The 17,040-nt window shown below is 42.0% G+C and overlaps 1 protein-coding gene across 2 annotated transcripts in view; it reads right to left on the minus strand.

Moving 5' to 3' along the window:
• DYNC2H1 (dynein cytoplasmic 2 heavy chain 1) overlaps positions 1-17,040 on the minus strand; it is a 301,460-nt gene that overhangs the window by 210,722 nt on the left and 73,698 nt on the right. For both annotated transcript variants that reach the window (XM_021696303.1, XM_021696302.1), the window contains exons 48-54: positions 13,359-13,489; positions 11,814-12,062; positions 11,242-11,350; positions 8,232-8,345; positions 7,072-7,214; positions 2,841-2,925; positions 515-669 (exon numbers count right to left, since the gene is read on the minus strand). In XM_021696303.1, the coding sequence (XP_021551978.1) occupies positions 515-669; positions 2,841-2,925; positions 7,072-7,214; positions 8,232-8,345; positions 11,242-11,350; positions 11,814-12,062; positions 13,359-13,489 (986 nt within the window). The remainder of the gene's footprint in view (positions 1-514; positions 670-2,840; positions 2,926-7,071; positions 7,215-8,231; positions 8,346-11,241; positions 11,351-11,813; positions 12,063-13,358; positions 13,490-17,040) is intronic.

Below are 17,040 nucleotides of genomic sequence, written 5' to 3' on the forward strand. Positions count from 1 at the left end.
CACTACGACTTTGGAGAGGAAATGCTCTCCGACAGCTTCCGAGGCTGGCATTTTAATGCCACATTGAAGTTGAAGCTCTGTAACTACAGAAATGGAGAAAGACAACTGTTCAGAATGTACTGACATAGATAAAAGTATTATTTTATAAGGTATAATTTTAATTTTAAAGGTTATTATAAAGCTTAATCTCAGATATTATGCTTCAATTAATAATAGACATTTCTGAATTTCTAAATGCACTTTGATTTTAAAGAAACTTTTAAAGATCACCATAAACTATCAAAAAAGCACATAAATACCATCCAGTGGAGAAAAAGAACAATTACTGAATCTAAATAAAAATTACAAAACCGTTAGTAAACCTATGAGCAATACGGGTAGGTGAGATTGTATTAAGGCCTGTAATACCGTACTCATTCAAACCAAATACATGCCACAGGCAATGGATTATAATATACATAAATCCTTGTACCCCACAGATAAGTAAAACAATTTGAGATTACCAATATTGTACCTGCAAATGACTTTGTCTTTTTAATAGTTCGTTTTTCTTGCTGCTACTGATGGCAGAATACACGCGTAAAAAGGTCATGTATCGGCTTGGGGTAGCACCATATGCTTTACAAGATTCATGGATTAATAAAAATGATTTTAGAAAATCAGGATCAACTAGAAAGAGAAAACAAAATGATTTAACATATATATGATCTATTGCGAATTAGAGAAAATCATCTTAACTACATTTATTTCATACCAGATATTTCCACCTACAGAACTATAACTACGAGGTATCATCTCTGCATAAAGGTACATCTATTCGCAGCTCCCATGTTCCTTATGACTTTGAATTACTTAATTTCAGTGGTCTCTATCTGTCCACTGTGACATATTTGCTCTGAACACTTTTATTGCTGTAAGAGAGAGAAATCTAGGGGCGCCTGGGTGGCTCAGTTGGTTAAGCGACTGCCTTCGGCTCAGGTCATGATCCTCGAGTCCCGGGATCGAGTCCCGCATCGGGCTCCCTGCTCAGCGGGGAGTCTGCTTCTCCCTCTGACCCTCCCCCCTCTCATGGTCTCTCTCTCTCTATCTCATGCTCTCTCTCTCAAATAAATAAAATCTTAAAAAAAAAAGAGAGAGAGAAATCTACAGGTTGTCATAGCATATAAATTAGTTGGAACTACAGAACTTGTAATCTAGAAGCAAACACAATAAAAGCTCCTTGAATGGAAAAGAGATACCAAACCAAGAAACACAGGTCCACTGTCATTTGACACACGGCGAAACAGGACCTCAAAAGCCAAAAAATGACAAGTCAGTTCACACAGGATGCAACACATCCATTACTAAATATGTTATCTTCCTCTCATCACCTCAATCTATGTTCTTTCATATTCTCTACCTCGGTCAGTAAAGTCAACTTCTCATCACTGTTCTAAGCCAGAACCCCAAGAAACGTCCTTGCGTCCTCCTTCCTCTAAGGGGTCCCCTTAGAGTGCCCCCTGATGCCCCCAAGTCCATTCCTTCCTCTTGGATTACTGCAGTGGCCTTCCACAGGGCTCTGATCGCCTTCAGTCTTTCTCCTTACACCCCCCTAGTTTCCAGTAATTGAGGAAAAGGATGGACCCAGACACTTCTGTTTCTACAGCAAGACTCTGGTTACGTCTCTGCTAAAATCGCTCCATGACCGCAGATCACCCAAGTCTCAGAATCCAAATTCCTTAGCACGACACGGGAGGCTTGCCATTACTGAAGCCGCCTGCCTTCTCTTCACCTAGTACTCTACTGCTCACACGTCCATGTCTCAGCCGTTGGGCTGCTCACAGATCCAGTAAAATAGCTCGTTTATTTCTCGGAGCTTTTTCCATGCTAGTCACTCTTCTCCAAACTGCCCATCTGCCCATGTCCATTTGCTGCAACATCTGCTAGTAAGCTGTCTCACTTTCAAAGGCTCTTCATATCAACTCCTACCATCATTTATCTCACTGTATCAGAGTTTATGTTTATATAGAACATAACTCTTGCTATTCTTTAGTACGGTAGGAGCTCCTAAGTCATCTCTAGTATCCAGCCCAGTACCTAAGGTAAAACAAGTTCAATAACTATTTGGTGACTAGATGGTAAAATAAATAAATTAATGAATGCGCTAGGATACTAAAAAAAAAAAAAAAAAAAAACCACATTCAAAATTAATTTGGAACTGGAAAAAATAATGAAAGTATAATTAAGAAAATATTGTGTCCACACTCAAACAACACCCTAAAACGTTTTCATGTGTGAGTTGCATGCTGTGACATAGCTAAGTGAAAAGTGAAAACTAACAGAGAAGCTTAGCCTTCTAGCCAAAGACCCCAGACAATGTAAGTAGAACATCCGATCATCCAGGTCAAGAATATAATTGTTTAACTTCTTAAATGTAAACAATAGATAATGAGTTAGGTCCTGCAGAAAATGACATAAACACGAGTTTATAAATACAGAGAGCTTTAGTTTAGTTTTCATCAAAAGAAATCTTTGTTAGGAGACACCTGGGTGGCACAGTCAGTTAAAAGCGTCCGACTCTTGGTTTCAGCTCGGGTCGTGATCTCAGGGTCCTGGGATCGAGCCCCGCATCAGGCTCCACACTCAGTGCAGAGTCTGCTTGGGATTCTCTCTCCCTCTCCCTCTGCCCCTCCCTCTCTCTCTCTCTCTCTCAAACAAATAAATAAATCTTTAAAAAAAAAAAAAAGGCTTTATGCTAGTTTATCATTATTCAAATTCACAATCACTGTGAATCTTTAACGAATCTATGACACCAAAAAAATGGCAATTATTTTACAAAGTCAATTTCATCAAAATACTACCTGAGTTTTTTTTCTTTTCTTCTTTCCTTTTTTTGTCGCTGTATTTTTCTTCGCCATCTGTTTCACTGAATAACATTTCAGGTATCTAAAACAGGAAGAGCATTTCTTCAAACCTCAACTCAATAGGAAAAAGTTTAAATAAATCCAGTATCAAAGGTTAAAAATAAAAAGAACACTTTTCTACTAGGTTTCTTACTAGAGTAAGAGAAATAATGAATATATCCATCTTCAGAATTTTTAGAGTTCTAATATTCTAGAATATTTCCTAGACAAGATTTTTGACACACATCAACCATTAATTGATCGCAAATTACTGACAACACCTCACTTGAAAAATGATTAGACCATATGAAATGAAGGAGCTCACAGTTTGGATTGAATTAGAAAATAATCACAAATGCCATTTAAAATCATACAATAAGAAAAATAAAAAGCTTTATTTGGCATCAGGGCATAGAGGGATAGTAAGCATTCTGAGGTCTCCTGAATAAGAAGGAACTAAACGTAAATGAAAAGAACTCCACAATTGGTAATTAACAGTTTCATAATTGATAATCTTAAAAACTGTTGTCGAGCTACCAATAGAATTCTGCCACTATCACAAGTAAGATCAAGTTTCATAAACAGATCCCATTATTATAATGGAAAGTATGATAATATAATAAGAGTACTCATTTAAAATATACAAAAAAAAACCAGAAGTAAAATACTCTTAGTTTCCCACCCAGGAAGAAAATTAAAGTAGCAGAACACGGACATTTTTGCAACAGGAAGCCCAAGGAGTCCAGGTATGTGGGTCAAAGCCTCACCTTCTGAATCTCCCAGACTAAACACAATATCACAAAAAAGACCCCTTTACTGACGAAGAATTTGAAAGTGCCATGGTTCGTGACCAGAGAGTACTGTTTTTTCCTCAAACATCTTCACTGATTTCTGCCAAAACCCTGGAGCCTTTGGGAGAGTATTTCAAATTTATCCTTTCAAATAAACTGAATTTTTTTTCTTAGGAAACTTGCTTTCTTTAAAATAGTCTATCCCTGGGCGCCTGGGTGGCTCAGTTGGTTAAGCGACTGCCTTAGGCTCAGGTCATGATCCTGGAATCCCTGGATCGAGTCCCGCATCGGGCTCCCTGCTCGGCAGGGAGTCTGCTTCTCCCTCTGACCCTCCCCCCTCTCATGTGCTCTCTCTCATTCTCTCTCTCAAATAAATCAATAAAATCTTTAAAAAAAAAAAAAATAGTCTATCCCTTCTGTGAATTAGCTTGATTGTGTAAACATCGCACAAGATATACATATATCAGAACATCACACCGTACACATTAAATACATACAACTTTTATTTATCAGTTTGTATCTCAATAAAGCTGGGTGACAAAACAATGCTCCAGCCCCAAACAACACCCTCCATCTGCAAAGTGTTCCTGGCTGGATTGGCCCACACTCCCCTCTACCTCCATTTTCCCCCTCGGAGATAAAAATGGCATATTAACTCTATTAATTCCTATTAATACCTTCACCTCTCAATTCCTTCAACTCCTGTCCTTCTGGTGTCTTCTCCACCACCTTTTCCTCAGCTAATCACGCCCTACCGCCAATGGTCAGACCCTGAGACCGTGTCACTAACAAGAACTGAAATCATTCCATCATCTCACTTGCAAATATCCCAGCCAGCCCCAGCTCATTCCCTTCGTAAGGCCAATAAACCTCATGCCCCACTAAGACCTGCGATGTATGAATTTGAAAATCGCCACACTGTCGTTCACCGTCTTCCTATCTCGAGCTCGCAACTCCCTCGGCCCTCACTCACTCGGCTGTTCTCGAGTCACAAAGCCCCAATGCCGGCCAAGTGCAAGTGAGCGCCCACGCTGACTGGCCTCCGCTCAACTCTCTGATCGCTAGCGCACGCCAGCCCTATGCCACCCAGCCCTCGTACCCCCTTCTCCTCAGCCTCCCCCTCTTTCACTCGTCCAAACTGTTCTGCGTATCTTCTTGCATCCCTTCAGGGCCCCACAAACTCTCCCCTCGGCTTTTCTCTCAACTCATCACCTTGCTGTCGCTCACTGAGAAAAGAGAAACCATCAGAAGCCTGTGCACCACGCCCTGATACCACACCTGCCCACTCACCTGGAGCTGGGCCCCCGCGCCCTGCTTTCTTCGCTGCAGGGGCCAGTCCCTAGTCCTCTCACTTGTGCACCAGGCCATGACACGGCTGCACAATGTTCCCCTGCCTTTCCCACGTTCTTACTTCCTTGTTTGCATTCCCGACGGCATAGGAACATGCAATAGTATGTCCCACCTTACAAGTTTTAAAAAAACAAGTATTATTTTTACCTACTTCCTTCCTACTGATCCATGTCTCTTTACAACAAAAACCCTCACAAGAGGTGACCACACTCACTCTCTCCAATCTCCTTCTCACTGTTTCTGGAGCACATTCCAGTTGGCGGCCGCTAACGGAAACTGCTTTCTTAGCCTCACAATGAGCTCCCTGCTGCCGGAGCCCACAGTCAGCCCCCAGGCCCCATCCACCTGTGCGCACCACTGCCCTGAAACGCAGCCTTCTGCTCATCTTCACACTCTGCTGGTTTCTCCCCCGCTTCCCCACAGCAGCCCCTTCTCTGTATCCTTTGCGGATCCCTCGTCTTCACGTCAACCTCTTCATGTTGAACAAGAGCCCAAGACTCCACCTTGTAGTCAACGCTCATTCCTTGGTGGCATCATTCATTCTCAGAGCTGTAAATACCACCCATACTCTGACAATTCCCAGTGTTTTATCCTGGATGCCTGACCCTTCTTTCCCCTGAACTCCAGACTCCTATACCCAGATGCCTTCTCCGTCCTGCAGCCTGGAGGTCTGACGTCTCGTAAAGAACACATCTAAAACTGCAAGCCTCATATCCTCCTCTCAAAACGCTCTTCTCAGTCTTCCTGTTCTCCGTACTCCATCCTTCCAGGGACTTAAGCCAACATCCTTGGCAGTATCCTTGCATCCTCACCTCCTTTTACATCTTAGTACAATCTGTCAGCAAATTCGGTTATTTCTACAGTAAAACGTATTCAGAATCCAACCACTTCCCACCGCCTCTCCTCCTCCATCCCTAATGCACACCATCCTTCTCTCTCACCGGATTACTACAACAGCTTTGTAACTAATTCTACTCTTGCCTTTGAGAGTCTATTCCCAACCCGGAAGCCAAAGTAACCCTGTTAAAACATTAGAACGGTGTGTCAAAAGCCTCCAAAGTCTCCCTCACCTGTTTCCAGGAAAAGCTAAACTCCTTAGAATGGCTCACAAAGCCCCATCCTAACTGCTGTCCTCTTACTTCCCTGACCTCATCTCCAACTACTCTCCCTCTGAATCACTCTAACCGCTGACTGGGCTTCCGGCTGACCCTCAGAATCACCAGGTAACGCTGTCGGCTCAGGATCTCCCTGAAGGAGACGTTCCCCCAGCGACCCCCCAAAACCTCGTAAACCCCATGAGGGCAGGGACTTTCATCTGCTTTTTCTCTGCTATAACCCCAACAGATAGAACAGTGGCACATATTAGAGACCCGATAATTACTTCTTAATGAAGCCTCTCGTTCGTGTGGCCTCTTAAGACTGGAATAATTTTCCTGTCCTTTATCTACCTGCTGAAATCTAACTAACCTATCATCTCATCTGTAAAACCTTATCTCTTATCTCAAATTACAGTCCTCCCTCTGACTCACGATAGGCAATAGTCTGTACTTCTTTACGCAAAAACGAAGAAATGAATGATCGAGAATATAAATATTATTCAAAGAAATAATCCTGAAAAGTATTATTTATCAAACAAAGCAATGGCAGAGGCTTCCACTTAAAGATGGTTCAATGAGTTCACACTTCAAACACATCCCCCTCCCAACACTTAGCACCACAATGATAGATATTCTTTAAAAGATTTAATTTTTTTTAAGAAAATGGCTAAAATTATTGCTACGATGTTTTTATCACAGGCTAGCTAACGAAATGAATAAAATTTTAAAAGTACAATAAGTACCTCTGTAGTCCTTAAGAACATGAAGTTCTACACTCGACTAAAATGTCATATAAGAGCATAAAGAAAAGAGAGAGGTTTTCAAACATGTATATTCAGTGCCACAATTAAGGTAATGTAATAACAAACACCAAAGCAAAGTCAGGAAAATCTGTAACTTCAAAAAGAAAGTATGCTATTTTTCATTTCCATACTTAAATGTTAAACTTACTTTCCTCATGCTGCTATCTGACCAACCCTCCATCCACAACACCTGGCATTTCTTATGCAAAGCTGGATTACTCTCACAGTTTATTATGAAGTTTAAATTTGCAGAATCCATTATCAAGACGATATGCAAGTTTTGTTGAATTCCTAAAAAATATAAGAAAATTACCATGGACATTACAACAATAACAACTGGGGAAATCTATATATGGTCTGCTTTTATGAGTTTAAAATTTTCTAAAATGAAATGGTAGGAGCCATTAAGCAATATTACAAATTATGATTTTTATTTTTGTTAAAAAATACTTGTGTGTGTGTTTGTGTGTGCATGCTAAGAGAAAAGATGCAGAAGGAGTTCAGGAAGAAGGCAAGTGTATGTACCAGATTGCTGTTTGGATGTTACTTTTCAAATGTGAAACTGGATTCTACTTTACAATTTTTCTTTCAAGGATTTTGGTTTCAATATTCACAAGCAAATTGATCTCCAATTTTCTTTTAGGAGAAATACATTTTTCCTGTTTCATCAATATTGTTTTCCCTTCATGAAAGGGAATTTGGAAACTTTGCTTCATTATCCATGTTCTGAAACTGTTTTGAATAGCACTGGGATGATCGGTTTCTCAGAGGCCTGGTGGAGTTTCCTTGTGAACTTGAAGGAGAGGGAGCAGACAGTAGCTCTTTAGCCGGCTTCTCTGTTTCAGTAATAAATGTTCTTTTAGGGAAAGAAAGCAGCTAAGTGTTGTAGTACTGTCTGGGTGGTGTTATTATTAGTGACTTCTATCGACTTCTTCAATGTGAGGTATCTGCAGTGCACATAAAACCGCTTCTGTGATCAGAAAGCTGCTGAGCCAGAAAAAACTAGAGAGTCTGGCAAAATCTAAACAGTTCGATAATTTTCTAAGATAGGAAGTTCTGAACGCTAGTTTTACCACACAGGAACAAAAGCAGTGAAGTAAATATTCCAAGGAACATGAAAACACTTTCATCTTTCCCTTCTGGTTGGGCTTTTCTAAAAGCACCATAAAAAAGAAAAAAGTATAAATTACCAAATAGACCCAAGATTTAAGATACCTTTGCAACCTCATTAGAAAATATGGCAAATTAAATGGTACTTATTTCACATGAACCAGAATTTGAATTGATGAATTCAATACAGTCACTTACTATATGTGAAGTAATTGAAGACTGGTCCGAAAAAACCATCCTGCGAAGCCTCATCCTTGAGAGGCAACAGCAAAGGCTCTAATTCTTCCAGGGTATAGAGTCCAGGAACTTCACCTACGGAACACGGCACTTCTCGTGAGTTTTAGCTGCATCACCCCAGCTGAAACACACTTTACATCCACAACACTTGTTCTATTTTTGTATCAGTCTGCTCTTATTCAGGCTGTTTCCAAAAATACATAACCCTATCACCTCTCTGTTACTCACAAATCTCCCTCTGTTGCCTTCATTTGATAAAACTCAAACTCCTGAGCAAGCCGTTTGAGACAGTGGACCATCTAGCTGTCCACCTGTCTTTGCGGGTTCTTCTCCACCCCTCCCATACGAGACCTTGTATTCTAGCCTCAGTGAACGTCTTTGTGTCCCATAAATATAATGAAATACTCCCTCTTCCTGGAATTTATATGCACAGCCTTCCCCTGGCCTTTACCTTCCCCCCCAAATTACCATGTGTCCCAGGAGACACTGCTGTGCTGACTTCCCGGGTGCTGGGGAGAGCACTCTTTCTCTCTCCCACATCTAAACATGTCACTGTTCAGCATGTATCACATCACGTAACCATGAATGAAGTATTTTCCTTTCCTGCTCAATTAGATTCTGAATTCCCAAAGGACAAATTTGATCATGTTCAATATTAACCTTAGAACATCCTTAGCAAAGTATCTGGAACATAAATATTTATTAGATGAATGAATGAATGAATGAATGAATGGAAACCTGTACTAGAAATCAGAACTAGTCCAGGGCCTGCTACAAGGCAACAGAATGGTGAAAGGCAAATCACACCGGATTAAGACCACAAGTGTAACTAGGTCTTATTTACAACTATGAGTCCAGTATTTAGAACTGGGCCTGGCACATAACAGGTGTTTAATAAACATTTATTAAGCCAATATACTTAAAGTTTGCAAGAACCAGTAAGATTAAGTAAAAACCCTTTTGCCGAGCATCCAAGGCAGTACATTCACACAGGGCCCATCCCAGCCTCATCCCTACTTTCCCTCAGGCCCAACTCAGAGGTGCCGGACCACGTCTTGTCTGCCAAGCTTGTACATACCCAAACACACACACACAGAAATCTGCTCTGTCTTTCAATTTCAGCCATAACAAGACACTTTTTTTTTTTTTTAAGATTTTATTTTTTTATTTATTTGACAGACGGAGACACAGCAAGACAGGGAACACAAGCAGGGGGAGTGGGAGAGGGAGAAGCAGGCTTCCCGCAGAGCAGGGAGCCCGATGTGGGGCTCGATCCCAGGACCCTGGGATCACGACCTGAGCCGAAGGCAGACGCTTAACCCACTGAGCCACCCAGGCGCCCCAACAAGACACTTTCGATTCCTTAAATGTAGCAAAGAAACCTAGCTCTAGGTACATACTATCCACTACAGCAAATAAGAATTTGAAACAGAAAAACAAGACAACGGCCTATTTTCTCTGAAAGTATTTTTCAAATACTTTTTTGCTAAAAATGTTGGTAAAATTTAACTTACGATTTTTGAAGTTACGACTTGCTAATAAAGACCAATTTATCTTAAGGTAAAAAGGTAAAAACAATAATCACTGCATTAATGCTTATGTGGATGCTTGCTTTCACAAAACAAAACGAGGATCCTAGCACAAAGCTGTCTCTCTGCTGGACCAGTTTCAGCCATAAGGAACAGGCCTCCACCTAGTGACGACTGAAGCAAGATGCAGGGACACACACCGCACACATGGACAGGAGTGGTCCTGTGAGCAGGTCCCGAGCCCCAGCAGCCCCACTCCAGCACCTGCCTCTGCAGGACTTGGGCCGGAGACTGGCCTGCTGACTGCCTAACCAGCGACCCCGCCTGCAGTCACGTGAACACCAAATGTAGACACTTCCTATTCTAAGTCACACGTGTTCCTCGACCAGAGCTGTGACATTCTGAAGAGAAGACTATTTCATTTCAGAGCCCACCTAACATGACACAAAACAAGCATTTACTAAACACAGGGTTCGACAGGCACATCATGGAAACTAGCTTTTAACAAGGTTTACTTTGTACTTAAATAACAAAACAATCTTGGTCCAAGTTTAAAACTAAGCTACCTCCTACCAATTCTAACAGTGACGACTCATAAAGAGATTCGAATAAATGTCACAAATTCTTCAGAAAAGGAAGACAATATAGGAAATTGCAGGTATCCTCTCCAGAAAACCATGAAAACAGTCAGGTGACTCAAGAGACAACAAGAGCATACCGCGATCTGGGAAACATGGACCTCAGATACTGAGAATATATCTGTATTTACATATCCATGTTAAGGCCATTATTCAACTATTCCACTAACGATGGACAGTGAGGTTCCATCACATTTTTATTAGGAATTATACTATGCATTTCCCTGCATGCTAAATCCACTATTTCTGTAGGTGAAATTCCTACACGTAAGAGAGCTGCTATATTTAAAGGGTATGGCACATTTTTTTTAAACAACACTGACTGATAACTTTCCCAAAAGACTGTAACAGATAATGGTCCCACCAAAAGCATATGAGAGGGCCAGTTTTTCAGGACATTCACCAACATTAATCATTTTGGGGGAACACCTGGGTGGCTCAGTCGGTTAAGCGTCTGCCTTCGGCTCAGGTCATGATCCCGGGGTCCTGGGGTTGAGCCCCGTGTCGGGCTCCCTGCTCAGCCTGCTTGTTTCCCTCTCCCTCTGCTGCTCCCCCTGCTCGTGCTCTCTCTCTCCCTCTCAAATAAATAAGTAAAATCTTTAAAAAATAATAATAATAATCATGCTTACGTAATTCTTCCATCTCCTGATTTTATAAAAATGGGCTTTCTCAATTCTCCAGCTCCAAGCATGCTTAATCCCAGGACCCCTGAGTAAAACCCATACCACACATGCTCTGAAACACAATTTTACACAAGGTAACATTATTACTTTTCTTTTCTTTGAAGAGAAATCATTCACTTGCCTGAAGACAAAAGGCTATTGATCATCTCCAGAAACGCAGGATGCACGAACTGGTAATCCTCGAGAAGCAGAACCACCTGCTGGGCTTCAATCCCTGCAAGATGCAGCACCTGCGCGGAAAGTGACAACAGAGGTCTTCACACCCATTACAGGTGTGGGGCCCAGTTAAAAACCGCCATTCTTCACGCAAATAACGTCTTTCTTTTCTCCTTTTTCTCTCTTTCTTTCTTTGTAATCAAAATTAAATATCAAACTTCAGCCATATAGTTTGGAAGGTAAATCCAGTCCATGAACAAACAGTTGGGGAAATGTTAATATGATTTCACAGCAAAGACAGACGATCATTTTTAAATACACCCACCTGTGTCCTATATAAATTCTGTCCTTTTATCTTCCATGTCCACCTAGCCTCTCTGTACATAAAAATATAATTTTCTAATAACCACGGGAAAAATCATCATCCATATTAAAGACTACGATGTATATCAGAGACATAATGGTCTCCGAAGGCTTTTAGGATAACAAGTAATTGTGCTTTAAAACCAAATAAAGCAAAGGATTTGAGTAACTCACGTGTTTGAGATCATTTTTGAACTGCTTCAGTTCATAGCCTCTGGAAATCTTTGGAGAAAACAGCACGGCTCCATGCATATGACTGACCAGGGAAGTAATGGTCCGCCGGCCCACGCCACTCCGTCCTGCCAGGAGGAGGGAGCCTCCAGGGAAGCTCAGCACCCTGTCGATCCGAGACATATACTCCAGCACTTCTTGGAAAAGTAAAATATCTAAATTCTGGCTATCTCGTCCATAATGAATGAGGCCCTTTTAAAAAACCACAAAGAGTATTTTACCATTAATATATGCCCCATTACATAACATACACGTTATCTAGAGGAAGGCTTACACTTCTGATACACTCTGGAAAAGGGGCTAAGTGGCGGTGTGTCATCTTATGCTCCACGGCCTCCCAGCAATCCAGCTCTTCTACGAAAAACCTTGTGTGATACCAAACACGTTCAAGAGCTCACAGTCATCAGATACCTGCGGGACACTGCTGATACGACGGGTAAAACGTAGGGAGACACAGCAGGCTAATTACAAGAACTTCAAAAACTCTGAAATTTTACTCGTTGTTTCAACTCAGATCAGTGTGTGCAGACCATAACACCTAATGTTGTGAACTCTTGCTGGTGCGCACTGCAGGGGAATGAATCCAAAACCCTCGTGCGGGCCGCCCCACCAGCAACTGTGTGTCAGCGTAAGGGACACCAGACGCTGCAGCCTTAACAACTTCCAACACGCCCAGACTCGGCAGCATCCATCCCACGCACCGCACGAGCTTTTGTGGATATAAAATCCACACTCACTTCCAAAGCAAATCATCATACATATAACATTGTTTCTCCTTCTTATATTGTCCAATTTCACAAAGAAGAAAGAACTAAACACATCTCTAGTAGAGTGCGCCTCAGTTTCAGTGAACCAGCGCACCACCACCACCTGGGAGCCCGGGAGAAATGGGGAATGAGACTTCCTCAGGCTGCGACCCAGGAGGCAGCGTATTTTCTGGTTCTCAAAGTGATTCTAATGCTCGCTGAACTTGGACACCACTGCTCTAGGATGATTTTCCAATTAATATTAAACCTCATTAGTAATTCCAACATCAGATACATTTTGCCAACATGTACCTTGGCCATCTTACCCATATCTGTGTGAGTACGGGAGCATTTAGTCAGATCTACCACAACAGACCACACTCCACAAGAACCAGCTCGGTCTATTGTATAATCTTTGTTTGCCTCGGAAAGCTTACAACAATTATTTCTTAAATGACTACAATCATAACCAAATCCCAATTCAAACTCATGATTCAGATTATACCTTCCTCTTTTTTTTAAAGATTTATTTATCTGAGAGAGCATGCACACACGTGAGATCACACACGCACACACGTGAGATCACACACGCACGCGCGAAGGGGGAGGGGGGGCGAGGGGGGCAGAAGGAGAAGCAGACTCCCCGCTGAGCAGGGAGCCCGACTCGGGACTTGATCCCAGGACCCTGAGCCGAAGGCAGACACCCAACCGACTGAGACACCCAGGCGTCCCAAGATTATACCTTTCTAATAACATCCTTGAGATCCGCAGAATTCAGTTTTCCGAGTGGTTTTCCATGGGGAGGCAGTGGCTGTCCTGGGGCCACCCTTATTCCTGAGTCGTGTCGGGCTCCCCATGTAACATAGAAACTGTCTGCAGAAATGAAAGGTATTTTTGGTTTTATACGTGTATTGGTAATGGCAGCACCAGGAAATACACTGTTCGTTAAATTATTTTTCAGTTAATCCTCCGAATAAGATCATCCCCAGAAACGCGAAAGTAAATTACAGTGTGCCTGGTGAGACGATAAAGTCAGCTAAGATACAAAGACCTTACACTGCCATGTCAAACTTTCCCTGAAGAGTAGCTGATGTGTCCCCACTCCAGCCCTGACCCCCATCTCTCTCTCCTCAAACGGAGGGTCCTCCTCTGAGTGCTCCCCACTACTCTCCCTTGTGCTCTTTCTCCCTAATTCCCTCCCCTCCTCCACAATCTCCATATAAAATTGGCAACTAAAACAAACTCAAAACTCTCCTTGAGAAAGAACACAGATTTATAAATACCATCAAGAGCCCTAATTCTAAAATAAAGGAAAAAGTAACTGAATTTTAATTAGAAAACAAAAACCCCACCACTACCCTTATAGTTATCCCCAGCAGCATCCTGTGACCACACAAGGAAAATCTGTTGACCGTTCTGCTGAACCTTTCCCTCCTGATCCGTTGGGGAGGGTGCTCCATAAAGTACCCTCCCTCTCATGTGCTCCGCTCAATGGCAGTTTTAGCTTCCCTGGACCCCAGCTCCTTCACGTTCTTCTCCTTTCCCTCATCACTGCTTTTCCTACGCTATCCTCTCCCTGCAGAAACCTCTATAATCAAACTCTTACTTGGGAACAATGCTGCCATAACCGCCAAGCCCAAATCCCCGTCGTAGTCACTGCCCCCGTCATGACCTGGTGTGCGTTTGAGGCTTTTTCCTTAGATCTCTTGATCCTGATACTCAACAAGGCACAACCACCAGTCCTCTCAGTTCTCTGCGTATCCCTTCTACTCTTATTTTCCCTGGGATCTAAATTCAGTCCATTATTCTTTAATCCTAAACACTCCCCTTGAATTACTTAACCTTATTCTGTGGATTAGATTATCAACTACTGATATACCAAAACCCAGTCACCTATTGGCAAGTCTCCCGAGCTCTACTCTGGTCCCATACTTCCAACTGCTTAACAGACATGTAACAAACATACAATGTTCGTCACTAAACACAGGTGTTTAGCACCGCACTTCCCGTTAGAGAGAAGCAGTAAGACAGACGCGACTGCTACCCTCACAGAGCTGATAAACCTGATGCATGTTCCCCAAGAGACACTCAAAGAGCCTGCAAACAGTGAAACATGTAGAGGACTGAACTCACTGTCTCCCCATGTCATCAGGTGTCACCTCAGCTACTGCAGGATCTCCCGGCTTGGGTCCTGCCATATGTCTCTGGCCATCCAGTACATCCTCACTAGCTCTCCCGGGGGAGCACATGGAAGAACTGCACAGCGCCGTACCGCTCCCGTGGGGCCCGGAAAAGCAGCCAAACCCATCGAGGCCCCGGACCTGGCTCCACTGACTGCGCGATTCTCCTTCTCTGCCCTGCGCTGTGCACGCCAGCTTCCTCATGCCTCTGAACCTACGCGGAGTCTTCCCCCTCGCCACGCAGCACCGTCATCCTTTAACATGATCTGACTCTCGTATCACTCAAAAAATTTTAAGTCTTAGTTGTTCCTCTAACAAAATATGTACAGAACTTATGTGCTGAAAACTACACAACACTGTGAAAGAAAGCAAAGAATATCTAAACAAATGGACAGATATATCACGTTCACAGACTGGAAGACTCAACATAACGAAGATGTCAATTCTCCCCAAACCAATATACAGAGTTAATGCAGTTCCTATCCAAAGCTCCGCAACATTACTCATAGATAAGATTATTCTAAAATATATAGAGAAAGGTAAAGAACCTAAAGAGCGAAAACAACTGTAAAAGAAAAGACAGCAGGAGAAGTCAGTCTTCCCAATTTCAAGATTTCTAAACCAATGAAAACAGGTGGTGCTGGTGGGAGGACAGAGAACCAAGACATATGTTCACACAACCACTCTGACAAAGTGCAAAGCAACTCGAGGAAGAAAAGTTCCCTTTGCAGTGGACAGTGCCGGAGCAAGTGGTCATCCATCGGCAAAGAAGGTGACCCGAGGCCTCACTCTTCACACAGACATTAACTCAAAGTGGACCACTGACTTAAAACCATAAAACTCTCCGGAAAAAAACAGAGGAGAAAATCTTTAAGAACTAGGACCAAACAGAGTTCTTAAACTTGACACCAAAAGATCCTGAAAAAAAATTACTAAGTGGTACTTGATAAAATTGAAATATTTAGCTGTGGGAGACCCTATCAAGAGGATGGAAAGACGAGCGAAAGAGCGGGAGAATAGGTTCGCAAACCTCATACTTAACAAAAAACTAGCATCCGTAATATATAAAGAACTCTCAAAACTCATTAATAAAAGAAGATAAACCATCCAATTAGAAAATGAGCAAGTCACAGAAAGAGATACCTCACCTCAAAGGATTCAGAGACAGCACGTGAGCACATGAAAGATGCTCGAGCACATCTGCTGTTGGCAGAATGCAAATTAAAGCCACAGTGATGTACCCACATGCACTTACGACAGTGGCTAAAATAAAACAGCATGACAAAAGCAAAGGCAACTGTGCGGAGCAACTAGATTACTCACATGTTGCTGACGGGAGTGTAAAATGATACAGCTGTTCTGGAAAAGAGCAGGGCAGTGTGCTTCACAAACCAAGCACAAGAGCACCATACGCCCCGGCAACTGCACTCCTGAGCACTTATCCCAGAAAAACAAAAGTGCATGTTCACACAAACATCTCTACATGAACTGCTTATAGCAGCTTTCGTCCTAATAGTCAAAAACAGAAAATAACCCAGACGCCCTTCAACAGGTAAATGGTTCAAGAAATGGTAGTACATCTGAATACCCACTCATCAATAAAAAGGAACAAAGTACTGAGACTCACAGCAACCTGTGTGTGTCTCCAGAGAATTATTCTGAGTGAAAATAAGATTCTCGAAATGGCAAATTAAATACAGAACAGGCTGGCGGTTTCCAGAGGCGTGGATATGGCTACAGCAGGGCAGCAGGACAGATAACTCTGAGTATTAACTGTATCAATGTCAATACCCTGGTTGTGATGCTCCACCATAATTTTGCCATATGTTACCATCAAGAGAAACCAAGTAAAAGCTACACATACTCTGTATGAATTCTTACAATTGTATGTTAATGTGCAATTATCACAAAATAAATTCATTTTTTTATTTCAAGGTTTCAAAGTAACTCCCTCAAAAAAAATTAACCCTTCTACACACTACTATCTAGCATTTATCCCAAATATATTCAGAAAAGTTATACTAATTGTAAAACACTTCATGTTCTATTATAATTATCAGTTTAACCATCTACTTGCACAAATTTCGTGGCTTCTAAACACACTAACAATAGTTACCACTGTAAGGGCTTTCATATCTGTATCTGCCACTGGATTACACGTTTCTTGAGCACAAGAATGTATCTAGCTTATTTCCAAGTCTTCCAAGATTACATTTTTCTTAACAAATTAATATTCCACTATGT

The sequence above is a fragment of the Neomonachus schauinslandi genome, chromosome 11, assembly GCF_002201575.2.
Source record: "Neomonachus schauinslandi chromosome 11, ASM220157v2, whole genome shotgun sequence".
In the NCBI taxonomy this organism is placed as follows: domain Eukaryota; kingdom Metazoa; phylum Chordata; class Mammalia; order Carnivora; family Phocidae; genus Neomonachus; species Neomonachus schauinslandi.